The sequence below is a fragment of the Aspergillus aculeatinus genome (genome assembly GCF_003184765.1).
Source record: "Aspergillus aculeatinus CBS 121060 unplaced genomic scaffold BO66scaffold_56, whole genome shotgun sequence".
NCBI lineage: Eukaryota > Fungi > Ascomycota > Eurotiomycetes > Eurotiales > Aspergillaceae > Aspergillus > Aspergillus aculeatinus.
The window spans coordinates 98,370-122,201 of NW_020291525.1; the positions used below are offsets into that span (position 1 = coordinate 98,370).

A 23,832-nucleotide genomic window follows, 5' to 3' on the forward strand; every position below is an offset into this window, starting at 1 on the left:
CATTCATGGATTACATTGTTGATGGCACATCCATGATGGCTGCCGCTTTAACCGGAATGAGGATCATTGCTCCGGTCATATCCACCATACTGACCATGTCAGTAACACAAATCACGGTTGACTGTCCCTGTAGAGCACTCCACCGCGTATCTATGCCGATCTGAGCTTGACAGAATCAAGCCTTTGGTGATCATTTCTTGGTGACACTGACACTTGACCAGGTTCGCGGGCTGACATGGGCCCTTGCAGTTGGGAGAATGTCATCAGACTGGTTATGTTTTCAACGGCTGTGTACCTCTGCACTCCTGCAACCCAGTCTGATGCGCATGCTGGACATTCCACCTGGAATAGAGTGGGTAGCGAAGCGGATGGCTTGAGCCCCGCCGAGCGCTAAATTGTCTGCTCGGGCTTGATTCCTCAACATGAAAGCTAATTTGAAAGTCAATATAAAATTCAAGGAGACCGACGGTGACGACAGCCACTCTCAGCAGGTGCCTGACCGAGGTGTTCGCCCTATCATGGCGCGATATGAAGACTGCCCCTCATCAGGCCAATCTCCTGCGGACTCCGACGCGCCTTGCTTGCTTATCGCTCGGTGGGCCAGCTGGCTGCACCAATCCCCAGCCAGGCTGACGCAAACCCCACTATCGGCAATATCCATCATGGACAACGGATCCACCCATTGTAGTTGAGTGACGGCGATGGTGGTGATGATGCTGCTGCTGCTGCTGCTGCTGCTTGCTCCTGTCCTCCCATGTCACCCGCAGGTAGCACCAATGGTCTTTCACCCTCTCACGACTGCTCACGCACCATTTCAGACAGTCCTGACGAAATGAAGGGAGATGAGTTCAAGCTGCGCGCTAAAGATTTAGTCTGCAGACTAATCTCCAAGCGAAAGTGACCGAGTCACCCGGCAGCATGAGGTCTTTCGCAGTGATGTAGAAGTATAAAACCCACCCGCGATACCCCTCTCTCACAATCCTCACTACACCTCCTTCCGTTCTCTAGCATTGTAACAGGATCTTTCTTTATCACTGCCTTTCACAATGCGCTTCACCGCCGGTTCCCTGGCTGCTGCCACTCTCCTTGCGGGTGTTGTCTCAGCAGCCCCTGCCCCCGCCCGCAATGGTCTGAGCAAAAGGGTGTACAAGCCCACTCCTATTGCCAGCCGTACTAGCAACAAGGCCTCATCCAGTGTCTTGGAACTGAAGAAGGTGAAGAGTAGCAGTGGTGCGAGCCGCAGCGCTTCCCGTCTGAAGAAAACCAGCTCCAGCACGACTACCTCCGGCAGCTCTACCTTGATCTCGCTCTTTGAAGGCGAGGAGTTTGCTACCTCCATCACAGTTGGTGGGGCCTCTTTCGACGTGATCGTTGACACTGGTTCCAGTGATCTGTGGCTGGTGGAAGAGGGCTTCACCTGCCTGAACGAGAACGAGAAGCAGGTCTCCGAATCCACCTGCGCGTTCGGTCCCACCTGGTCCCCCACGAGCGCCTTCGCCAAGATCTCCGGCGAGGAATTCTCCATCAGCTATGGCGACGGAGAGTTTGCCATCGGAGTTATGGGCAAGGATGAAGTCACGCTGGCCGGGATCAGCGTCGAGCAGGAGCTGGCCGGTGTCACCGAGGCATACTGGGAGGGAGATGGTACCACTTCCGGTCTCGTTGGTCTGGCCTACCCCGGCATGTAAGTTTCTCTTCAGCACCTTGGAGCTCATTGCGGTTGGCGTGTCACAAAACGGTCTAACTTATCTGCCCACAGTACGAGCGCCTACAGCACCCGCACCGAGCAGCAGGTGGAATACGACCCCATCATCACCACCCTAGTCGATGAAGGTCTCATCGATTCCTACTTCAGCATCGCCATCGAGCGCGATGTCTCCGGGGCTGCTGGTTACATCACCCTTGGTGGTCTTCCTCCCGTCAACTATACTGACACTTGGTCATCCACCGATATCCTGGTGACCACCTACGACGGTCAGGACGAAGGCTACGCCTACTACACCATCGAGATCGATGCCGTCACTCTGAGCGGCAAGTCGCTCACTGCGGCCGGGGGCAGTAGCATCCAGTACATTGTCGACAGCGGCACGACCCTGAACTACTACCCGACTTCGATCGCGGCCGAAGTCAACGCCGCCTTTTCCCCTGCCGCCACGTACAGCGAGGATGAGGGCGCCTACGTGGTCGACTGCGATGCCACGGCCCCCGCCCACGGGATCACCATCGGTGGAACCACCTACATCATCAACCCCTTGGACATGATCCTCGACGCCGGCACCGATGACAGTGGCAACACTGTCTGTATCTCGGGTATTGTCGATGGTGGCGACGACTACAGCGAGGATATCTTCATCCTTGGCGATGTCTTCCTGAAGAATGTGGTCGCCGTCTTTGACGTTGGTGATGTGGAGCTCAAGTTCGCTCCCAGAGAATTTTACGACTCCAATGACACCTACTAAGGGCTGCTGCGTTGCAGCTTGAGAAGACGGAGCTTAGCGGGTTACTTTTACAATATGTGTCGACGTCGATGTTTGTTTTATTCATGTGATATGATCTGACGTTACAGACCGATTGTATACTGTTGGTCTGTTGCATACGGTCACCGGCTGTGCCGGGCTATGTTAAATAATACGAAGTTTGGTGATTTGTGATCAATCAAAAAAGGTTTTTATTCTGACTTATGAGGATTTGAGCCTATTCATCAACGTGGAGAGCGCTGGCGGGCCGAAATCGGAAGGCGCGTCCGCGACTCGGGAGTAGAAACGCCAACTTCCAACCTTTAAACACTACCTAGTAAGTTCTCCACAACTCCGTCCAACGACACCCTCTGCACTCGTCCTGTCCTCAACCGCCCTATCAATGAGCCTCTTTCATCCCAAACTCCAATACGCACTCGCACTTTCGAAAAAGGCTTTCACATGCCTCTCCCTTAATTTATCCTGTGCCTCGTCCAAGGCTCCAGCTGGCCGAAAGAACAACGCGCAGCGACCACATCGGTCCTTGGCGCAATTGCAGAACACCATGCGATGGATATTGATGGCTTCTCCGATCTCGTACTCTGCCTAAGTTCCTTCATCTGAAGTCTTGAAACACATCTATGTGGCATATCGCACCGACCGCACGGGCGTGGTTGACGTGGCCCGTCTCGATAGCCGCCGTGCGGGTTTCATCCAAGGCCGGGAAGAACAAAACATCGTCCAGGAAGTTGATGGGGAATGTGCAGGGCTTGCGTGCGGCTGTACCCTCTTCACACGTTGTCGTTATACCACACGTGCTGCTGCTGCTGCTGCTGCTGCTGCCATCTACACCAATGGTGACCCCGAGAACCTCAGGACTTGGGATTAAGCCGACAGTCAACACGTCATCCATTTACAAGAGCTACATTCCATATCGATCACGTATCAATGGCTTAATGGGGCTATGGAGCATGAGGATATCAACATGTTTGAAAGTTTTGATACTGCTCTGAGCTCTTATCCTCCTAGGAAAACCAGCGATAGCCGAAGAACAACCCCCCGCTCAACTCCAGGTGCAATCCGACAAATCCTCGCGCGCACGATCACAGTTGGACTGGCCTGAGTGGGTATAGCACAGGCCAGCGACGCCCGCCGCCCACAGGGCCCCGCATTCCCACATCACAATCGCCAAGTCGCACAGCTCGCGGATCTTTTGGTCCTGCGGGTACGCGATCTCCGCCGCCAGCACCGCCCCCACGTATTCATTCTCCAGGGGGAGGTGGTCGTCCGTCCCGCGCACGTACGCGAGCACCGGCCGGACCAGGAGATCGGCCACACGCCGGGTTTCCGCCAACGGGTTTGATGCCAGCAGTGCGTTGAAGCGCGCCTCGGCCGCCGCGAAGGCGCCTTCTCCGCGCTCGACGGGCGTGCCGCACGCGCGGAAGTGCTCTAGTGACGGTCGCGCGGTGGGAATGGTGGCCGCGATTGCCATGGCCTCGACACTCAGGTCAGTCCGGCCGAGGAGGGTGATGGGTCGGTGGCGGCAGTTGGCGAGCTGCCACCAGTGGGTGAAGAGGATGCACAAGGCGGCTGGGTTATAGGGGTCGTGGTCGCGATACCAGATCATGGCGCCCACCAAGCGCGAGTAAACCTCCGCCAGGGGCCCTTCATCCAGTGATCCCTGCGTCAATGTAGGTATGATATTGCTAATCTCGCCGCAGGCCAGGTCCGCGCCTAGATCGATCCAGTCATGCACCACGCAGCCCAGCCCCGCCATCGCGGCCATCTGCTCGCCGCCCCCAGAGTCGTAGTAGACATGGCAGAACACCGCGTCCGCGAGCTTGTAGCGGGCCAGCCGCGCCAGATTGTCCCAGACCACCATGCACGGCCGGGAGACAACCGTTGCGGTGTCCTCGATGATGGTCTTCTGGCGGAGACAGGCGTAGTTGCACCCCTTGACGACGCGAATGTCGGTGATGTGCGGGCCCGCGGAGACGGCTGCCTCGGCGGTGGCCGCCACATCGGCAAAGGCACTAGCTAGTTTCTCCGCCATCGCAGGGCTGTTCTTACCGATCGAGTAGTCGAGGACGAAGGCTGAGTCCATGATCGCCCAGAGGCCCGAGATCGACCCCCCGTAGACGCCCCGGTTGTAGCCCACGGCCATGGAGAAGATGCTCGTGTTGAGCAGCGGGCCGACGCAGTCCTCGGCTGCCAGAACCTCGGTCGTGGCTGGGTCGAGCGAGAGCGCCACGCCACTCAGCTTGGGAGGTAGAGGTTTGCGAGCGATACACCAGGTGGGCATTGGAGCTGCATGAACTGCAGCGAACGGAAGGCGCTCCGTGACCCCCGTCGAGATCACCTTGTTCCGTGCTGCCAGGAGCACCGCGGCGTCCGCGAGCAGCTCTAGGGCACAGTCCACAGCGTCTGCCACACGCGTGTTGCGCCCCCATGAGATGTTCGCCGCGGCAGTCAGGACGCCTCCGGTCTGTGGAGTGTCAGAACGACGGGCTAGGCTGATTGTCGTGACTAGCGTGTCGGTTTCAGCGTGATAGTGCTGGGTAAATTTACTGGACCCCGCCTCGACCGGACCGATGCCATTCGTCTTGAGCGCCCAGCAGGGAGCGCCCAAGGGACACTGCATTGTTGACCCTTCGCCCAGCACTTGGCTGGTCGACCACGTCGATGTAAGACGGACCGTCGCTGCAGGGTCTGCAGCCGACGCCTCGCCGGTGCGATCGCCCCAGTGTGAAACGACCGGCAGGCCATCGAAGGCGGGCGACCGACTGCGACCTCCACTAATCACCAGCCCTGGCACAAGATCTGACAAGGGCTGACCGGGATTCTGCTGGTCCCAAGGCAGCTGGATTTCCTTCGAGCGAGCGAGGATCGTGTCAATGTGGGCTTGGTCCATGCCAACAGACTTGCCACCTGGCTTATGTCTGGAAATCAAAGGCGAAGACCGTTTGATGTTGGACATGAAGTCGGTGGCGTCCCGACAGGACATTCGCGTGCTGAACGAAGGCTGTTCTTCGGCGCGCGGGTCGACCAGCCCCCCCGAGATCACCTCGTCGGGGAGGCTTTCGGTGCGGGCACTGTAAGGCATGATGAGTTGATCGTGTATGTAACACGACGACGCTATCGCAAGACCACTGCAATTATATTCTTTGCGGGAGACTCTGGAAAGGACTTTGGGTTGGTCGTGGTACAGTACTCACCATGACGACAGAGGCTTGGGGTTCAAGAACCCCCGCAGAATGCTGTTTTGCTCAGTTGAATGCCTTTCGTATCTTTGTACGCAGCATTAGCCTTGCGCAGCTCTTCAACCTCATAGGTGGGTGCTGAATTAATGACCCGGGTTTGTCCACGTATCAATCAAAAGCAAACAACATGTCTCGGCCTCCGGAAAAAAGGTCAGACATAATCCCTGTATCGATTGATAACTAGGAGCTCATCCAGCCAATTGGGAACACTGCCCATGGCGTTGGCTCAGCAGAGCTGCAGCTGAGACTTGCGATATGCATGTGTCTGCTCATACGTGACGATCGTCTGCTGTGATTGACATCATATCTAATCATTTCCGCACGAAGGGATACGCTATAGTCACACTAAGCCCCTAATCATCATAGTGATCCAAGTCAGCTCGATTCAACTCATCCATCAATTCGTCTCTTTCCACAAGGAGTTACCTTGCTATTCGCCGGCTCTGAATTCCACAAGTAGATAAGATTCCTGACAGCGACCTGGTTTCTTCGCTCGCAGGAAAACAGGGAACGAGTCGATATCTCTCTCTCTCTGACCAGGCCAAAGGCCCCTTCAATTCTACGAATTCCTCACTGCTTGGTGCTATTTTCCTGAGCTCGTCAGGCTTCCCCCTTGCGACAAGCGACCTTCATCCCACAGTCGACAAAATCATTTGCCACTTTCTTCTCCTCCGCGGGGCAAACGATCTCTTCTCCAGTCCCCTCCAGCTGTCCCCTTCCAAATTCAGTCCCTTTCTTTCATTCAATCGACCGAACTGCTAATGCTTACTGAGCATCTTCAGATCAATGCCCAGCAGGCTCCCAAGAATTGGAGCTCTGTCCTGAGCCGCACACAGTGGGAATCTCCACTCCCGGTGCGTTTCTTGTTGCGGCGCTCCAACCTCTCCCTCAGACGTTCCTCGATGAGATGCTCGACTGTTTGGCCTTCGATCATAGTATTCTTGATTGTGGTTGCTTCCTCAGACGTAAAGTATGGTTCCCCGAAGTAGGATAGGTCGGAAACCTTGTCGAGCCGCTTCTGCGAGTCGGAGGCGTAGAGGTTTTCGGGATCGTGGAGGAGGACGTGGACTCGGTACCGAGTGTCGGTGAGATTGTTCCTGATGCATGTTGGAGATCTGCGATGGTGGTGGGGTGTTCAAGTGTGGTAGGGCTGGGGGATACTGTGTCTTCGGGATGGTTGCATGGGGATGACGTCGCCATGATGGGACGTTGTGTTACGGATGATAATTAAAAGCAGAGGATTGTTTGATGGGTTGGTGTTCAGCAAAGATGAAAGGCTGATTGAAGACTGACTCATGGACGGAGAGTGCTTCTGTGCTGATGACACCATGATTCGACCGACTTCCCCTTCACCCCTTGTTTTCTCCCAGCTCCATCGTCTATGATACGGTTGTTTGCAGTAGCTAATTCTCACAGCGAGTTCGTAAATCAAAGGGATAGCCTCTTGGCTTTAATGACTCCTGCCCTTCGAGGTGAGGTAATGTCCATGGAGTGGATCAGGCCGGTTACATTGGGTTTACAATTCGGAACTTGAGCGACTAAGAGGTTTCTTCTTAGATTATTGTAAGGCCGTAAGAGATCACTCCAGGGCAGATCATACGAGCAAATGCCCATTGACTATCTATAATCTTTATGTCTCTATTACTATCCTGAACAGCTCTCATACAACCGCCGCCATTTGGCTTCAGACAAGCCATGACAAATAGTCAATTGCCCATGGATTGTGTCTGTCACAAAGGTCGAGCGCAAGGTGTCTCAATCCATTACAGTGTTCTGCACAAAACTGCGACCCGGTGAGTGATGACTGCCTGAAGACTTGATCTCGAGTCACCGCACTGGGAGACACTGATGTCCAGCCCACCTAGAAGATCCCGGCTTCGATACCGTTGCCCAGCTGAACCCTCGCAGCTCGCTCGGGTATTCCAATTGTGCATTTGTAGGCCAAAAAATTTGTTTCCACAGCTTGTCCTGCAGCTGGCGACAGAATTGCTCCAATTCGAGCGACACCGCTCACGACGTGGTCTCGTATTTGCTCGCCTTGCGAATCCGCGGCCCGTACACCCAGAAGATCCACGGAATTGGGGCCAGGAGAAGCGTCAACAGAGCCAGGAGAGTGGTAGCCCAGCCCACCCCCAGGGCCTCAAACATCTGCAGAGTGAACAGAGGAAAGGCGCAGCTCAAGAAGTATCGGCTGAACATCATCGCCCCGGAGGCCGACGCACCATACAGGGGTCCGTAGGTGTCCAGCATGAAGAGTCCCGCGCCGGTATATATCAGCAAGCAACTGAACATCGAAAGGCCCTGGAAGATGATGGGGACAATCCAGTGAACGCGGAAGTTGGCAGTCCAGCTGAGGATCAGCAGCGCCGCGGGCAGGAGCACACTGCCTATCATCGCCGAGACCAACCGAGCCTCGGGAGGCATGCGAGCGTCCGACCCATGCGTCTGCTTCCATGCACGTAGCCGGGGCTGGAAGTAGAACCGGTCGATCAGAACCTGGGGAACGCAGGCGATCAAATTTCCGATGGTCACCCCGAGGTACGAAAGCGCCTGGCCCGTTCGACCGAAGCCGTAGTAGTGGGAAAAGACCCAGGAGATCGAGGTCACAAATGCATAGAGGAGTCCGAACAGCAGGCCGTTGTACAGGCTAACCAGGGATACGATCGGTTCGGTGAAGAGCATGTGCATCGGTCGCAGGAAAAGGACGACAATGAAGTGTTGGACGTCTTGGCCTGCCGTGGTCTTGCGCGATGCGCCACTCTCCACGCCCAATCGGTTGGCGCGACGTCGCAGGATCACTGCCTTGTACGTCTCCTTGGTGAATAATACGGAGCAGTAGAGCACTCCGGCCAGAATGATGGGGACCCATTGGGTCCATCTCCAGTCGTCAGTTTGGATCATCACGAAGCCTCCCGCGAGGGGGGCCACAGTCGCCGCCAGAGTCGGAATGGCATAGTAGACCGCGAGGACAGAGCCGCGATCCGTGTCATGTGTATAATCTAGGATTGTTGCCGAAGCGTTGCTGATGTTGGGAGAGCCAAATATCGCCGCGAAGAACCGACACAGAATCAGGCCCGAGATCGTTTGGGACACGGCGGCGCCCACCATGAACAGAATGAATATAGGGGTGGTCGCGAGATAGACGGCTTTGCGCCCATATTTCTCGGACAGAGGAGCCCCGATGATCGGCCCGAATGCCATTCCAAGATTGTTCAAAGAGAGAGGTAGCATGGCCACCTCGGAGCTGCACCCCATCGCCTTCATCACTTCCTCCTGCGCCGGTGCATAGATCGCACCCGCAAAGGCACTCACGAACGCTAACAAGGTCACACTAGAGATGCCCAGTAGCTTCATGCCGAGTGAGAAGTTTCGTGGGTTGTCGGGGTCGTCCGGTCCATGCCAATCCATTGGTCGGTCATCTTGGAGGTTGTTCATGCCCTCACTTTCGCACTTCATCTTTACACCGGTTCTCGCTTTCCAAAAAAAAAAAAGAAAGAAAGAAAACTAGTAACTATGCAAGAGGAAAGTATTAGGGCAACAATATACGTGCTAAAGAAGTTATTCCTTCTGAGAAGTATTTGGAAGGAACAGCAGTAGCAATTAGTACCGAGCATTTATACGGTGTGAAGTTATTCGGACATCGATGTCCGAGCTGCCCTAAACACTGTGGGCCTTTTACAGCTCCAGTTTGAATGTTCACGGCAACGAAGCATCTTTGCCGTTTATTCTCGGAAGCCAGGTCAATTACCCGACAAAGCCAGATCCACAGCTGCTTGAGCATGAACGATGCTGGTATCAATTATGGGAACCTCACTGTCGCTCTGATCAACCAGCATTCCAGATTCCGTACATCCCAGGATGACCAGTTCCGCGCCTCGGTCGATGAGGTCGGCAATCGCTGCCCTGAACTTGGCGCGTGTCTCGTCACGAAAGACGTTGCTCGCCAACTCTCCATAAAGAGCATCGTGAACGTTCGTCTGATGTTGTCCCTCGGCCACCAGAACATTGAGTCCGTACTGTTGCTGCAGGCGCCCGACAAAGTATGTGCCCGTCATGGTGTATCGACTGCCCAAAAGCCCTACGGTCTTGACACCACCCTCGACCACCTTCCGCGCGGCAGCATCCACGATGTGCAGCATCGGAAGATCCACGTTATTCATGATATATTCGGCGGCTGTGTGGACGGTATTGCAGGCCAGAAGGAAGAAGTCAGCGCCCGCTGCTTTGAGCTTCTGGGCTTCCCCAGCGAGGATCCTTCCGACTTGATCCCAGTCACCTTCCTTTTGAGCCTTCTCGATCAGCGCAAAGTCTGTCTGGATCATGACTAGGCGTGGAGTGTGATTTTCGGTGCTATCGGTGCGCTCTCTGTAGTACTCGTTGATTCTCCTGTAGTAAACCATCGAGCTTGGCCATGCGATGCCCCCGACAATGCCGATCCTCTTCATTGTGCCTTATATTATTGTTGTCAGTTTTTTACGGATACACAGCGGGTGACTTGAGGCTTACAAACCTGGGCTCGGAGAGGCTGAAGAGTCAGAAAAGTGATTAGCTGGTGAAACTGGATTGTTTGTTGAGTGGGAAGGGAAGACGCACTCTATATGTTATCTGTGTCTGTCTTTCCGAGACCACATGTACGTCATGAATCTTACAACTATTGTATGCTAACTCCCATCTATTTCACTTGTAAAGCCGCCTCAATCAATTCTTCTAGATACCTATAAACACACATTGCTGGATTCACTACTGTTCACAAGATTCACCCTTCGAGAACCCCACTTCTCGGTCGCATTATTCATGTCTTCCTCTGTCTCCATGGTTATAGTAACAGTTCTTCGACAAGAATAACTGGGGCGAAGTTACAATCCAAGCACGGGCTTTGTATACAAGGTACACAAGGTGGTCATGTCCGAGTGGCAAAAGCTTGGCTCGGTACTAACGTATGTCCGAGATCCGGCTTTTGCCGACCCGGGGAGAGGCGGACTTACAAGTCCGCGATGTGACATTCTTCCGTCTGCAACACTGCATCGCAGAACTGGCTGCACGTCCTCGGACTTACCTCTAAGGCTCAAATCGACCCTTATTTGGGAAAACTTGCAGCATGCGGGATAGGTCTTCGATTCAGAGACGACCACCTCCAGTCTCACCGACGGACCCCACATGTCGGACATGCAAAGATTGTCGCCAACGAAAGGTCAGATTCGTTTATACCTCATCCCTTTCTACTTAGAATCCTTGAATTTGCTCACAAACGCCACAGGTCAAATGTAACGGCCACCATCCACGGTGCGCAGCCTGCCAGCGCAAGAACATAGAGTGCGTCTATCCACGTGATGAACGGAGAACCCCCCACCGCGCGAAAAAGGCGAATGTACGAGCCCTAGAGAAGCAGGTTGAGGTTCTTCAGGAGAGACTGGGGAGTGTTGCAGACTCCTCTGCGGCTGCAAGGAGTCTGCAACACTCTCTCCATCTTCACTATCACACCTCTGAGTCACTATCTAGTAGGGCTGGACTCTATAGCGGATGTGGGTCTACATTGGCCACTGGAGGCTGAAGCATGGGATCCTTCGACGTTGGATGCTCTGCCGGACGATTTTTTCCTGGCTGACGAGTCGATGTTCGGTATGTTCGGCGGATAAATGCGATGCGCAAGAGTTATAGGGTACGTGGTGTTAGTCCTTCATCTGTCCCGGGATCGGTATGGAGAGGGTTCAAACTATCATGTTGTGATCTGACATATCAAACAAATCTCTCTAGGATTGGAACGGTCAAGCGCCCGGACAAAAAGTGGAACTGCCAAGCATATTCAAATATGCCAGTGATCTAAGCTGGGACCTTGCGTGCCAAGCCTGCTATGCAAAAAGAGTCAACGCACGCAAGCGTATCCAGTCTCCCGGAGTGTATAATGATGTCGAACTGAGTTTGTTGAAAGCATATTCCCGGGGGACTTGCCCAATTGTTCGACGGATTATTGCGAATCTAAGACTCGCCGAGCAACTCCAGAGCAGAAAGTCAATATGTGTGGGACCTCGTGAAGGCGCAATCTAGAAAGAAACGCGCCAAAACAAGTACCAATTCCATCTCTCGCCGCTGGTCGGTGACATGCCCACTAACCACCTCTACGCTCAAGAACATCCGGCACAGCGGTCCCTGTCTTCTGTTTCCCTGATCCACGAAAGTTACTCGAAAACTCAAAGGGGATACGAAAGATTTGCTCCACGTGACGTTCGGCCGGGCCTTTCAAGTCGTGGGAGGGACGTGGAGGCTTGTCGCGTCGATAGGTCAACTGGAGGTATATCATCGTTGCTATAGTCAGCTGTCTTACTTGATGGATAATGATTTTGCCTCCATGCCAAGGAACCGATTAGCGCACACCCACCAATGAGCTGCATTCATCTCTGGCTAAATTTCCCGGTGAGCATGCTCGTCCGGATTCTCCGGGGCCTCGGAGGACATGAACCCTATACGACTGACATGAGCGTCGGCCCCGGAAGGGTCTATCCACTCCATCCTCGAAAACACACGAGTACGACACCGGTGATTAGACTACCCATGTCGTTAACATCTTATCCGTGCAATTGGATCGGAGTCATATATCTCATCGCCATTAAATATACTAAAGTACAAACGCAGACGACCCATGAAATAAATGAAGACTGAATCAAGGAATCCGCGTACCTCATATCCGCACCCTATGCTAGCCAGCAAGAAACAAAGAGAGAGATATGATCGCACCAACAAGCAACAGCAGCATTATAGATCTGAGCACTACATAGTCTCGGGGTCTATCCATGCAACTATCTCACCGCCCAGCCGACGGACCATCCCCGGACAGTTCGTACAAGTGGGTGCTCTTCCGCTTCGCGTCCTCCGGCAACTCGTATCTCTGCCACATCTCCGGCCGCATCTCGGTTGGGCTGTGGGGCTCGCGCGGGGTGGGCGCGCTGGAGTCCAGCATCATCCCGTTGTGGTCTCGCCGTGCGCGACGCGACCGTTTGCGGACCAGCAGGAACGCGGCCGCAGCGAGGCTGATGGCTGCGATGGGGACGCAGACGCCGATGGCGGCCTTGCTGCCTGTGCTTAGCGAAGTAGAGGACTTGCTGGCGGGTGTTCGGGCCTGGGTGGGCGATGGTGTGGATGGGATGCTGGCGGTTTCTGATGTTGATGTGGCAGCAGGGCTGGGTGTGGTTGTTACGGAGGCAGCTGGGGCGGCAGGGCTTGTGGTAGAAGTTGCAGCTGACAGGGTCGATGCTGTTGTGGTCACTGGGAACGGAACATGTTAGTGGGATTCAATGGGACGGTTGAGTGACAAGAAAGGAGGTAGGTACATGTGCTGGCAGGCTGCACTGGTTCGGTCGTCGTTGTCGCGGTCGCATTGAACATGCAGTAGCTGTGGAAGACCTCCAACGCGGTCGAGACCTGATCCTCTGAGTTTGTCCCGCAATTCGATTCGACGCCGGAGGAGATAATGTGATTGAACTCGGAAGAGCTGGCGGTGCAGAAGCAGCTGTAGGATGTGTATTTGCCCCCGTCACCGCAGCCAGACACCATGTCCCGGACGACGCTGCTGAGCGGGGCGACGGCACATTGTGATAACGATGAGTAGTCTGCTACTTTGTTGATGTAGTAGGTTGTTGTGCATTGGGCCGAGATCGACAGCGATAATGCGAGAAGAGCGTGCAAATAACTCCTTCTGCTGTGGCTCGACATCGTGCTGTTGGGACTTTGCCTGGTCAAAACCAGGAAAAAGGGCTCAATGTTAGGGACTGGAACATGGATGTGGGGGCGCCTTTTCTATATAAGGGTATGACAGGGAACGATGGATAAGAAAAAACAAGATGTTTGTTGGGGGCGATGGCCCCATCGCCAGCCCGGGACAGTCGGGCTGTCTTCTGAATTTACCAGTGAAGCCCTAAGGTCCGGAGGGAAATGAAGGATCACCGCCATGCCCAGGCACGAGGCGTTGATTGGTCTTCCCAAAGCAGAAGCATGTTGCGATTGGTGGATCAGAGTCTTCAGCTGTCGACATGACTCGATCTTCAAATTCAGGGTTCTCCGGCTTGACTCGCATACTCTTACGACTCAGCTTTAGCATAGCCCCGTGGAGACATTGTTGGCTACCAACATACTAGGCCATTTTATTCCAGCAGTATAAATGGACTCGACCTCCTGGTTGAGAACTACCACTCCAACAATTGCAGCTCAATACATCCTCGTGTACGGAACACTCGTCGGCAAAATGTGCGGTCTTACCTCTATTCCCCTAATAGCTTTGGCCGTTAGTGGCTGTGTGGGTTCCCCACTTAGCGATATCGGTCACAAAAGGGTAGGCTTGCAGTCTTAACACTGGCTTTTATAACCCGCTAAGTCCAACCAGGAGTCGAACTCTTTGGGTGAAAGCCTGGGCATCAAGGTCGACTCCATGGTCAGCTATGATGGTATCTATTTCGGCTGGGCTCCCAACTACAGCCCCCGGGTCACCATGACCGACCTCAATGAGGCGACGGGTCAAAAGGGCGCCACGTGAGTGCAGTAAAATCCATCTACGATTACAAGGCTCACATTCGATATAGCTACAATGTTTACTCGCAGATCACCCAGGACAACGTGGAATCCGGGTCATATGATGGCAACGATCAATACCCGGTGGACGATATCATTGCCTCCGGGGCCGTTCTGATCGCGTCCCTGATGCCGAAGGTCGACTGGGAGGACATTACGCCTGAGCTGTGTGAATCAGTCGCTTCCTACTTCAAAGACACCTTCACCAGCAAGGGTGTCACCGTCTGGCTTCGCTATGCCCATGAGATGAACTACTACGCCGATCCTAATGTCGTGGTTTATCCTGGCGGCCGTAAGTACTTTCTCCCCAACATTTTCTTGGCAAGGGGCAAGCCTAACCGTTTGTGCCAAACGCCAGGTGACTACGCCGCCTTCAACCAGACCTGGAAAGATATGTATACAGCGACGGAGTCCAACGACATGATCTACATGTTCTGGTCGCCGAATGTGGACACGGACTCGGAACCCATCGCGCCTTGGTGGCCCGGTAAGGAGTACGTCGACATTGTGGGAATGGACTACTACCCTGAAGGTGATGCTCTCCCGGACTTTGCCACAGCCTATGGAAGCTTCTACGACACCTATGCCAAGGGTTATAGCCTGCCGTTTGCTATCGCCGAGACCGGCACACAGCTGAACAACGGCGCCGCTACCACGGCCCAGAAGCAGCAGTGGCTGAAGAGCATCATTAATCCGTCGGAGGGACTGGGTGACTACAGTGAATACTATGTCAGCTGTACCTGGTTCGAGTATGGCCCGCCGGCCAACAGCATCGACTTCTACATCGTGTACAATCAGACGGAGAATGCGGTGCTGGAGACCATCTCCAACACCGAGAATGGGTCCTAGCTATATCGGCGCTGTCATCCATGAGCCCTGTCAGGGTCTGTCGACAGATGAGTTCGCTTGGGTTTCGGAGTAGAATCCACTGATTACTGTGGGGCTGTGTATGTCGGAGAATGTTGTACAGTAGAGAAGATACAAGTTTGATACATATGATCGGGAAATACCAGTATACAGAACAATTGGGGCTCAGAAATAACATTACACTTCTACCGTCTCGAAAATAGAGAGCGAATCTCTAATGAAAAGCAGAATGTAGCACAAAAGCCACGCAATTGCCCCTAGAACCGCCTATAGACTGTGCTACTGTTCCCTGGTTATAATACCGTGACGATATAGAATAGAATCCGGCTTTTCCGCAGTGTGGGTGACACTCAGGCAGGTTCAGCCTTGCGTTGACTGAATTCACCTCAATTCAGCCTCCAGAACGTAAGTAGATCTTATCAGAATGAGGCAGTAGTTGCCCAAACGGGAAACTGGTCTTCGAGGCCGGGCCCGGGCTATGGGGCGTTCCATGGCTCCGGAATCCTTCAGGCACCACGCTAGCAACATGAAGCCTCTTTCGGTTAGTCTCTTCGGGGTTTGAACGTGCATCGGGCGGAGTCTACCAGAAAGGTATAGTCCCAGGCACAATCCAGGCTGCCGGCATCAAATCTTACAATACGAACTGTGGCGGCCAGTCACTGAGTTGAAACAACATCACAATGGCAGTCAAATGCTCTTGGCAGCCTTGCAATTTCATGGCTGCATAGTCCGGCTGGAGACTGAGCCATCAGGCCATCAACAGCATGGCAAACGGTGTCGATAATGAGTATAAAGTTGTAGGAGATTCGTGAAATACTGAATTTGGGCTCGCATTGCTGCCTTACTACCACGATATAGAGTCTGATTCAACGATCATCCATCAGAATGCTAGATTGGAACATCCCAAGCAGTCAGTCGAGCTGCCAAGCACAGGGTTACAATGTGACATGTGACTTCGCCCTGTACACCAATGCTACCGACCTGACCACTTCTCAAAAGCTGAGCCCAAACACGTCTATCACCGGGCCTGGGGTACATTGCTCAACCCTGCATAAGCTGAACAGTAACTGACCATATACAGCTAGTCAAAGCCTTCATCATCACCTCAGTCGTGGCCATAGGAGCTGCCTTCGTCCTGCTCATCGACAAGGCCTGCATCTACTGGAACCAGTACAGAGACACAGACAACGCGATAAGAGAGTATGTACCAACCCTGCGAAGACCCGAAAAGGCTCACCACCTCGAATCCCCGCTAATGATATAACCCCCTAACAGAACGAGATACTACCGCCGCATCGCCCATACCGTCGAGCAGCTCCTGCACACCCTCAGCGACCAGCAACTCACAACCGGCTTCGCGCTGATTTTCGCCCTGAGCGAGCAAGCCTGCACCATCTCCGCCTACCACTACGACCTGGTCTGCGCGATGCTGCTCATGTCCTTCGTCACCCACCTCAACACCCTGGTCAGCATCCCCACCTTCATCCACAAGGGCAAGCTCCTCGCCCTCTACCGGTGCGCGGCCCTGATCACGCAGATCGTCCTCATTAGCATGATCTTCTCCGCCCGCAACCGCGCCGCCTTCCCCGCCCGCCCCAGCTCGCTGGCCATCATGCCCGCCTGCTGCTTCATGGACATGAATGCCAGCGACTGGCTCGGCCTCGCTGACGTGGGGGCGTTCGTCACCCACCTCAACTCGACCACAACCAATACCAGCGGGACGGAGATCTTTTCCCAGGCTGGGCGGTCCAGGGCGTTCGGGCAGTACATTGCTCTGATCGTTTTCACGGGGTTCACTGCTGTGATTGCCGGGGTCAACTGGCTGGAGGCGCGGGAGGTGGATCTGCACCGGTGGCTGCGCTGGGTGAAGCTGTTTCTGGCCGCGACGGTCTCGGTGGCGACCCTGGCGTTGACGGTCTGGGCGTACCAGACGTATAACTCGTTGCGGGCGGGGATGGAGATCGAGGAATGGTATCGACTGGGCGAAGAGAAGACGGCGTGGACGTTTGCGGAGATCGTCCCGCTGGCACTGTTGGCGTCGACGTCGATCACCCTGGTGAAAGCATTGACACGTGAGTATTTTCTATGGACATAACATTGGTGATGGTTTGATTCGTTGCTAATGATGTTGTGTAGAAACGCTGGAAGGGGTGGGTGGACCGCGCTATGAGGGCTTGGTGCAGGTCGGGGTCAAGAGGGTGGCGGTCGAGGTGAGGGAAGAGAATTGATCCCTCACTCATTCCCTTACCAACGATGCAGCCAAGATGTGGGGCCATGATTTCGTGTTGTAGCAGGGCATCAGCGGGCTGTCCTGGAGCCATCGTACACTTTCATTTTCACTGCTCTCATCTCTTCCGAGTTCTTTCGATCAAGCAAGTACACCGCATCCTCAACACATGCGCTAAAGACTCCATTTCCACTCCGCCTCCTCTTCCTGTGAATGGTTGTACCTCATCACAAAGGCATCTTTTCATGAATCCAGTATACTACGTCAATGGGCAATGTTCAGAGCACGGGGCTCCAATACTGTAGAACGAGATCAACGTAGACTGACGCAGGTGGCTTATTCGCCTCCGATGCACCCTTCCTCCCAGGTCGTAAGGATGCCAACCCCTGAAGATGGCAAGCAATCAGACAGAAGATGAAAGGACCTGGCCGGGACCCCGCCGATAGACCGAATCCATGCTACCAAGCCCCCTTGGCTTGGACCCCCCCTGGAAGCTTAATCGCTGGGCACGTCCGCCATGGGGCTCTGCCAGCCGTTATCGGCCATTTATATAGGGCTGGACTATAGCCCCGGTGCTCCACGTTTGGCATGCTGATTGGTCAATCATTACATAGCGTGCTGAGTGGAATCCACTCGCGGAGAAGAAGAGGACGCACAGCCCTTCGCAATCATGGCTCAATAGAGTATGCAGTATGCAAAACTAGAACAGCATGCATCATCGCCAGGTTGACTACACAGTTATTTAAGATGGAGCCAAGGTCGGTACAGATATAATTCGAACTAACCCCCCCTCTCCTACCCAGAGGTCTCAAAGCACAAAAACCATCAAATGACATTCATCCCCAAACATGGCCCGCTACGAAGACGGCTACGACCCGCATTACGGGTACAACGTCAACGCCTTCAAACACCAACCCATCCACCTACTCGCGATCGGCAAAGTCGTCAAACTAATTGCGACGCCCTTTGGACTCGCCAGCGAAGCAATCCACGAGCACCGAATCAAGAAGGTCAAGCACGAGAACGATCCCGTGCGAGTCCAGCTGCCGCCGCAGCATGCCGACCGACTGATTGCGAGCGGGCATGCGCTCCCCGCCGACGAGGACGAGGAACCCACGCATACCCTCATCCATGACGATGGGGTCGACCACGACGAGCAGGACTGGGCGCTAGATGAGATGATGGCCTCTGATGAGCAAGACGAGGAAGGTAGCAACAACAACAACGACACCCATGGGAGCCAAACAGCAAGAGCAGCGACAACCACCCGCAAGAAGCTCCCCTTTCCCGTGATTCTCCCGCAGCGCCGCCCGCGGACCAAAACCCGCGGATTCGTGCGCGCCTACGCCCCCGTCCTGCAGGATGCGGGCGTCGATCAGACCACCTTCCTCCGGTTTCTGAAGGATCTGCACACGCATGCGCAGGCGTCGCCGGCTCTGGAGGTCCTCAGTCTCGCGGCCGGGGTCGCCGGCGTCTATCCCGATCTGCTGGTTGCGGGCGTAGCGCAGGCGGTGCAGATCGCTGCCATGGCCGGGCGGGAGATGCAGGAGCGGTGGCGCACGAATAGATTCCTGGATCAGATGAATCGAGAGCTCTTCATGCCGCGCGGCTTGTATGTGTTGATTGTGCAGTATGAGACTACATCCCGCGAAAATACGGAGGTGGGAACAAAGACGGTGGATCTGGAGGCCCAGGCGGTCGCCAAATACGGCGGTTCTTCAGGCTCTTCTGCGGAGGGTAAGGGGGAAGAAGGGTGGAAGGAGAAGACGACGAAGCGGCTCCGTGAAACGAGTGGGACGACTCGTGGTGAGGCGGAGATGCCGTTCATGTGTGCTCCGTTGGTGTTTCCGGGGATCGAGCGGGTGGCGCATGAGATGATCGACGGGTATGCGCAGGGCAGGGAGTCCGCCAGCAACGCGGCGCTCAGGTTCAAGGATAAGGCCAAGGGCACGGGCAAGTGGCTTGCCGACTATTTTGACCGTCGCGCGCAGGCCGACTTTGTAAGTTCTGAGGCAGCCGTTGCTTTGGTATTCACCCGCCAACTGATACGACGGTCACGTAGGCATTCAACAATCCTAACTCAACACTCGTGAAGGCCATGGGCGATGCAGCCCCACAGTTCAAGTCTAAGTTGAGTGACCCGAATGATCAACGAAACAAACACCTGGCTACCCTCATCACCGGGGGAAAGCTGCGAGCAGAGCCGTGAGTTTTTATCTCGACAGTGTTCATGTAGTTCAAGTGATCTCATCTGATTCTGACAGGCAGTCTTGAAAGAAAGATTGTGAATGCTTTGTCTTTTCACTTGCGTACGCTTCAAATACTCCCCGGAAGACAATACACCCACTCCCTCTTCTAAATTCGATGTTCGTTGGTTGTTCGATCAGTGGTGAATGTTCTAGGATTCCGATGGTATATATCTTCCCTGTCAAGCTCAAGTACAACTTGCCAATAATGTCATATCTATCCCTAAGCCTAGCGACTGAGTGGTTTATCTGTCCCTGAAGATTTCTGAAGCTTTCCGAACTCCTAGCCAACACCAAGTTATCTCTTTGAGTTGGAATTGGAAACTGTCAGCAAGGCTGCCATGGAAGGTTGTGGATACGTTCCAGGGTCTAGAAGTAGTTTGGCGCGCTTAACACAAAATGCGGTCTATTCAGTACTGGTAAAGCAAGAACCTGAAAGATATTCCAAGTCATTTAGACTATTCCAATTAGTATACATTTCTATTTTAGCACTAGGAAGTCACGTGTAAAGTATGCCGACATCAAAGCGGGAAACCTGAACCTGCCATGGCAGCTTTGCTGACAGACTCTAAGTTATTGATGCACTTGATTTGGGAGTCGGGTCGAGCCGCCCAGCCGACGATAAGCCGAGACGCGCTAGACGCCGCCAATGCTCTTTCTGTTGGCATTGAAAGTACGCAGCACAGGGTACGAAATCCGACATGATTGACCTCGTAGCCATGGCAGCATGACTACAATGACACGTCTCCGAGTAGATATTGGCTCAACACCAAGATTGCTGGTTGCTGCTCCGTAGATATCACGGTCTTGGCGGCCGCAATGAGCGTCTCGGATCTCCGGCGGAATCCGGAGGGCATCATTCCTGCACCAGTTCATATGATTTTCGGTCAATTTCTGACTCATCGAGTCCTCCCTTGCTTGGATTCATAAGGCGCGACTGGTGCAAGCTAACTTACTGTTATTAGCACTAGAGCAGCACGTCATATCGAGGACGATAAGCGCATTTGGCACAACAAAACCCCAGCCGATCGCTGACACTCTTCTTCCCCCAACAACCACCCACTCTGTCCTTTTTCAGACACAGTGATAAGCATAAATTTCCCATCAATTGAAGAGCAGCATCCCAATGGGCCAACCGGCTGAAATTGGTCGGTCTCCACCGCCGCCCAGCTCCAGACGACGGGGCGTGTATCTCATCCCCGCAGTGATCATCTTCCTGTGGACCCAATTCGCCCTCTTCCCTCGACTGCTATCCTCGGACCACCCGGCAACGCAAAAGCTGTCGCAGCACCGTCTGGAGCAATTAGAACATCATCTTCAAGCATGTTCTGCGTTGCACCGCCCGCCCGTTGAATACGAGCAGCCGACGGGGCTCAATCGAGGCAACCCACGTTGGAGCGCCAAGACGGGGCAGAGCCAAGCGGTTGTTCTGCGCAACGCGACCCTCTTCGATGGCGACCACACCCTCGACCACCCCGTCGACATCACCTTCCACAGAGGTATCATCACACACATCATTCCTACGGCTCAACATGACTCAATCCCCGAAGACCATGAGGCCCTCGTCCTCGACCTCGAAGGCCGATTCGTCACCCCGGGACTGGTGGACATGCACTCGCACCACATCGCAGGCTCCAGCCCGGACGTTCGCGCCGTCGAAGATGTCAACGAGGTACACCCGGATTTCGGCCCGCTGACCCCCTACGTAAGGGCCCTGGATGCCTTGAAAGCCTACGACCCGGTCGCTGCGATCGTCGCCTCCGGTGGCGTCACCTCGTCGCTGATTCTGCCTGGCTCCGCCAACATCATGGGCGGCGAGGCTGTGCCCGTGAAGAACGTCCGGCGTGACGAGGCCGGGGAGGAGCTGGTGGAAGAGCTCCTGCTTGAGCATGGCGTGCCCAAGGAGGAACGGCGGCGGTACATGAAGATGGCCTGTGGCGAGAACCCCAAGGACGTCTACGGCCACACGCGCATGGGGAACGCGTTCCTGTTCCGCAAGCAGATGGACAGTGCGCGACAGCTTCTTGTCAAGCAGGATGACTGGTGTCTGGCCGCCGCGGCGGCCTATGAGACGGGCGATGAGCGGGCGATCGCGGACCTCGTGAAGGACGGAGGCTTGCCGACCGATATCGCGTTGGAGTCCTCAGTCGCGATGCTGCGCGGGCAGGTGGGCATTAACATTCATTGTTACGAGAGTGAGGACATTGAGGCCATGATTCGCCACAGTGAAGAGTTTGGGTTCCGTATCCAGGCTTTCCATCACGCGCTGGAAGCCTGGAGGGTTCCAGACACGATCAAGAACAGTGGCCAGTAGGTGAACCGTGTTCTTCATGACTGAACGTTGTGGCTGAACTGTAGCAGGAACATCACCGTCGCCACATTTTCGCACTTTGCGCATTACAAGCACGAAGCATACGATGCTACCCTCTATGCGGGCAAGATTCTAACTGAACATGGGGTCCCGGTGGCCTATAAGTCGGTAAGATAGGACACTTTACGGAGTTGAGACTTTTCAATGGCTCATCGAATTCGTCAGGACGGCTCGAATGAGTTTCTCAACGCAAAGTATCTCCTGTAAGTCGATGCAACTATGCCACACCTACTCGAGGCTGACCTGCAGCAGATCCCAAGCCGCAGAAGCGCACTCCTTCGGCCTCCCCGAGGCTCAGGCCCTGCAGTCTGTGACGAGTATCCCCGCCCGGTCCCTGGAGCAGGCCCACCGCATCGGCTACGCCCGACCGGGCTACGATGCTGATCTGGTCATCTGGGACTCGCACCCACTCGCCAACGGCGCCACGCCTCTACAAGTCTACATTGATGGACGCGCCACTCTCAACACGACCATTGACCAGGCCAAATTCATCCAAACTACACTGTCTGCCCCCTCAAGCCGCCCACAGCCGATCCTCAGCAAGAGAACCTCAGTGTGCGACCAAGCCTCCCGTGCAGACGCCAACCTCATCATCACGGGCATCACCAAAGCCATAATCCCCGACCTTCATCCGCAGTCCAACGCGGACAACCTCACCCTCGTCCTCTCCGCCGGTCGCATTGCCTGCCTCGGCCCCGCAAGCGAGTGTCTCGCCTCCGCCGCCGCCGACAGCACAGCAATCCACCTCCAAAACGGCCACATCCTCCCCGGCCTGACCGCCGTAACCACCGGCCTAGGCCTCCAGGACATCATCATGGAGCCCTCCACGGGCGACGGTATTGTGTCAGGGTCAACACCCAAGACCATCATCTACGCGAAACACGGCCTCCACCCGGGGGGGAGCAAGGACCTCGCACGCGCGAGACTGGGGGGCATCACGACCGCCATCACCGCCCCGCTCGTGACGGCCGACGTCCCCGTCTTCCTGCGCGGAGTCTCCGTCGCCTTCAAAGTGAATCCCCGCTCGACCAACACCTTAGCAGATGAAACCAGCACCAGCGAGTCAGAAACCCTCCTCGACCGCGCAATCCTCCAGCCAGACGTAGGCCTGCACATCCACATCGGCCAAACCGGCAAGACCGCAAGCACCCCCACCATCTCCTCGCAGATCGGCCTCCTCCGCCGCTTGCTCGCGGGAAGTCACCACCCCTCCTCCTCCTCGACTGAACACCACCCCCAAGACACAGAAGTGTACATCCAGGTCGCGAACGGCACCCTCCCGCTAATCATCCACGTCCTCAACCACCACGACATCCTGCACCTGGTGCAGCTGAAACGCGACTTCCCGGCCACCGACCTCATCCTCTTCGGCGCGACCGAGGCGCCGCTCGTCGCGCGCGAGCTGGCCGCCGCCCGCATCCCGGTGCTGTTCACGGGCCTCCGTCCGAACCCGGATACGTGGGAGGTGAAGGACGCGGTGGTGGGCGATCCGCTGACACAGGCGGGGTTGAAGGTGCTGCTCGAGGCTGGGGTGAAGGTGGGGTTGGCGCAGGCCGGGTGGAGTGATTCCGGGATCCATACTCTCGGGGTCGATGCCGGGTTCGCGGCCAAGGTGGCCGGGCTGTCGGAGCAGAGGGCGGTGGATTTGGTGAGTCGGGAGGTGCGCGAGATTTTGCGTTTGGATGGGGGCAGTCGTGCGGGTGTTGAGGGGGGTGGGGGTGGTTATGGAGGGGATTTTGTGGTGTATGAGGGGAATCCGTTGGAGTGGGGGGCGAGTGTGGTTTTGGCGGTCGATGGGGAGAGGAGTGCTGTTGTCGAGTGTTGGCCGGAGGCTTCTTAGGGTGGT

The 23,832-nt window shown here is 55.2% G+C and overlaps 11 protein-coding genes across 11 annotated transcripts; 6 read left to right on the top strand and 5 right to left on the bottom strand.

Annotated features, from left to right (window-relative positions):
- Nucleotides 1–1,046: 1,046 nt before the first annotated feature.
- BO66DRAFT_332756 (acid protease) lies at nt 1,047–2,459 on the top strand (the record flags this gene model as incomplete). Its single annotated transcript, XM_025644150.1, has 2 exons — nt 1,047–1,684; nt 1,760–2,459. 2 exons carry the CDS (start codon nt 1,047–1,049, stop codon nt 2,457–2,459), a joined length of 1,338 nt encoding a protein of 445 aa, XP_025499715.1.
- Nucleotides 2,460–2,870: 411 nt separating this feature from the next.
- BO66DRAFT_442589 (uncharacterized protein) lies at nt 2,871–3,369 on the bottom strand (the record flags this gene model as incomplete). The annotated part of the gene is made up of 2 exons (XM_025651439.1): nt 2,871–3,062; nt 3,118–3,369. 2 exons carry the CDS (start codon nt 3,367–3,369, stop codon nt 2,871–2,873), a joined length of 444 nt encoding a protein of 147 aa, XP_025499716.1.
- Nucleotides 3,370–3,389: 20 nt separating this feature from the next.
- Nucleotides 3,390–5,792, bottom strand: BO66DRAFT_460852 (uncharacterized protein). The gene is made up of 2 exons (XM_025652316.1): nt 5,025–5,792; nt 3,390–4,934 (listed from the first exon to the last, which is right to left on the bottom strand). Exons 1-2 carry the CDS (start codon nt 5,557–5,559, stop codon nt 3,520–3,522), a joined length of 1,950 nt encoding a protein of 649 aa, XP_025499717.1. The 5' UTR covers nt 5,560–5,792; the 3' UTR covers nt 3,390–3,519.
- A 525-nt stretch (nt 5,793–6,317) lies between these two features.
- On the bottom strand, nt 6,318–9,172 carry BO66DRAFT_474648 (MFS transporter; the record flags this gene model as incomplete). The annotated part of the gene is made up of 2 exons (XM_025653158.1): nt 6,318–6,813; nt 7,731–9,172. 2 exons carry the CDS (start codon nt 9,170–9,172, stop codon nt 6,495–6,497), a joined length of 1,761 nt encoding a protein of 586 aa, XP_025499718.1. The 3' UTR covers nt 6,318–6,494.
- A 125-nt stretch (nt 9,173–9,297) lies between these two features.
- On the bottom strand, nt 9,298–10,167 carry BO66DRAFT_193278 (aspartate/glutamate racemase family protein). The gene has a single exon (XM_025642470.1). It carries the CDS (start codon nt 10,159–10,161, stop codon nt 9,457–9,459), a length of 705 nt encoding a protein of 234 aa, XP_025499719.1. The 5' UTR covers nt 10,162–10,167; the 3' UTR covers nt 9,298–9,456.
- A 574-nt stretch (nt 10,168–10,741) lies between these two features.
- Nucleotides 10,742–11,589, top strand: BO66DRAFT_193280 (Zn(II)2Cys6 transcription factor domain-containing protein). The gene is made up of 3 exons (XM_025642471.1): nt 10,742–10,907; nt 10,974–11,375; nt 11,471–11,589. Exons 1-2 carry the CDS (start codon nt 10,815–10,817, stop codon nt 11,265–11,267), a joined length of 387 nt encoding a protein of 128 aa, XP_025499720.1. The 5' UTR covers nt 10,742–10,814; the 3' UTR covers nt 11,268–11,375; nt 11,471–11,589.
- A 1,945-nt stretch (nt 11,590–13,534) lies between these two features.
- On the bottom strand, nt 13,535–13,859 carry BO66DRAFT_395037 (uncharacterized protein). The gene has a single exon (XM_025648131.1). The coding sequence runs from the start codon at nt 13,782–13,784 to the stop codon at nt 13,626–13,628; it is 159 nt and encodes a 52-aa protein (XP_025499721.1). The 5' UTR covers nt 13,785–13,859; the 3' UTR covers nt 13,535–13,625.
- A 93-nt stretch (nt 13,860–13,952) lies between these two features.
- Nucleotides 13,953–15,124, top strand: BO66DRAFT_431659 (glycoside hydrolase; the record flags this gene model as incomplete). The annotated part of the gene is made up of 4 exons (XM_025650601.1): nt 13,953–14,039; nt 14,082–14,236; nt 14,287–14,567; nt 14,634–15,124. 4 exons carry the CDS (start codon nt 13,953–13,955, stop codon nt 15,122–15,124), a joined length of 1,014 nt encoding a protein of 337 aa, XP_025499722.1.
- A 903-nt stretch (nt 15,125–16,027) lies between these two features.
- On the top strand, nt 16,028–17,370 carry BO66DRAFT_442595 (uncharacterized protein; the record flags this gene model as incomplete). The annotated part of the gene is made up of 4 exons (XM_025651440.1): nt 16,028–16,174; nt 16,224–16,342; nt 16,418–17,214; nt 17,279–17,370. The coding sequence occupies 4 exons, from the start codon at nt 16,028–16,030 to the stop codon at nt 17,368–17,370; spliced, it is 1,155 nt and encodes a 384-aa protein (XP_025499723.1).
- An 847-nt stretch (nt 17,371–18,217) lies between these two features.
- BO66DRAFT_460862 (uncharacterized protein) lies at nt 18,218–19,643 on the top strand (the record flags this gene model as incomplete). Its single annotated transcript, XM_025652317.1, has 3 exons — nt 18,218–19,369; nt 19,432–19,574; nt 19,634–19,643. The coding sequence occupies 3 exons, from the start codon at nt 18,218–18,220 to the stop codon at nt 19,641–19,643; spliced, it is 1,305 nt and encodes a 434-aa protein (XP_025499724.1).
- A 951-nt stretch (nt 19,644–20,594) lies between these two features.
- BO66DRAFT_358012 (uncharacterized protein) lies at nt 20,595–23,820 on the top strand (the record flags this gene model as incomplete). Its single annotated transcript, XM_025644916.1, has 5 exons — nt 20,595–21,925; nt 21,977–22,094; nt 22,152–22,189; nt 22,239–23,686; nt 23,717–23,820. Coding segments are annotated over exons 1-5 (2,892 nt in total), but the record flags the coding sequence as incomplete, so codon positions are not given.
- Nucleotides 23,821–23,832: the final 12 nt, after the last annotated feature.

Coding starts and splice junctions, on each gene's coding strand:
- BO66DRAFT_460852 (XM_025652316.1), bottom strand. CDS start 5,559: ATGCCTTACAGTGCCCGCACCGAAAGCCTCCCCGACGAGGTGATCTCG. Junction 4,935..5,024: donor TCCGGTCGAGGCGGGGTCCA/GTAAATTTACCC, acceptor CACAGACCGGAG/GCGTCCTGACTGCCGCGGCG.
- BO66DRAFT_193278 (XM_025642470.1), bottom strand. CDS start 10,161: ATGAAGAGGATCGGCATTGTCGGGGGCATCGCATGGCCAAGCTCGATG.
- BO66DRAFT_193280 (XM_025642471.1), top strand. CDS start 10,815: ATGCGGGATAGGTCTTCGATTCAGAGACGACCACCTCCAGTCTCACCG. Junction 10,908..10,973: donor AAGATTGTCGCCAACGAAAG/GTCAGATTCGTT, acceptor CAAACGCCACAG/GTCAAATGTAACGGCCACCA.
- BO66DRAFT_395037 (XM_025648131.1), bottom strand. CDS start 13,784: ATGCGAGTCAAGCCGGAGAACCCTGAATTTGAAGATCGAGTCATGTCG.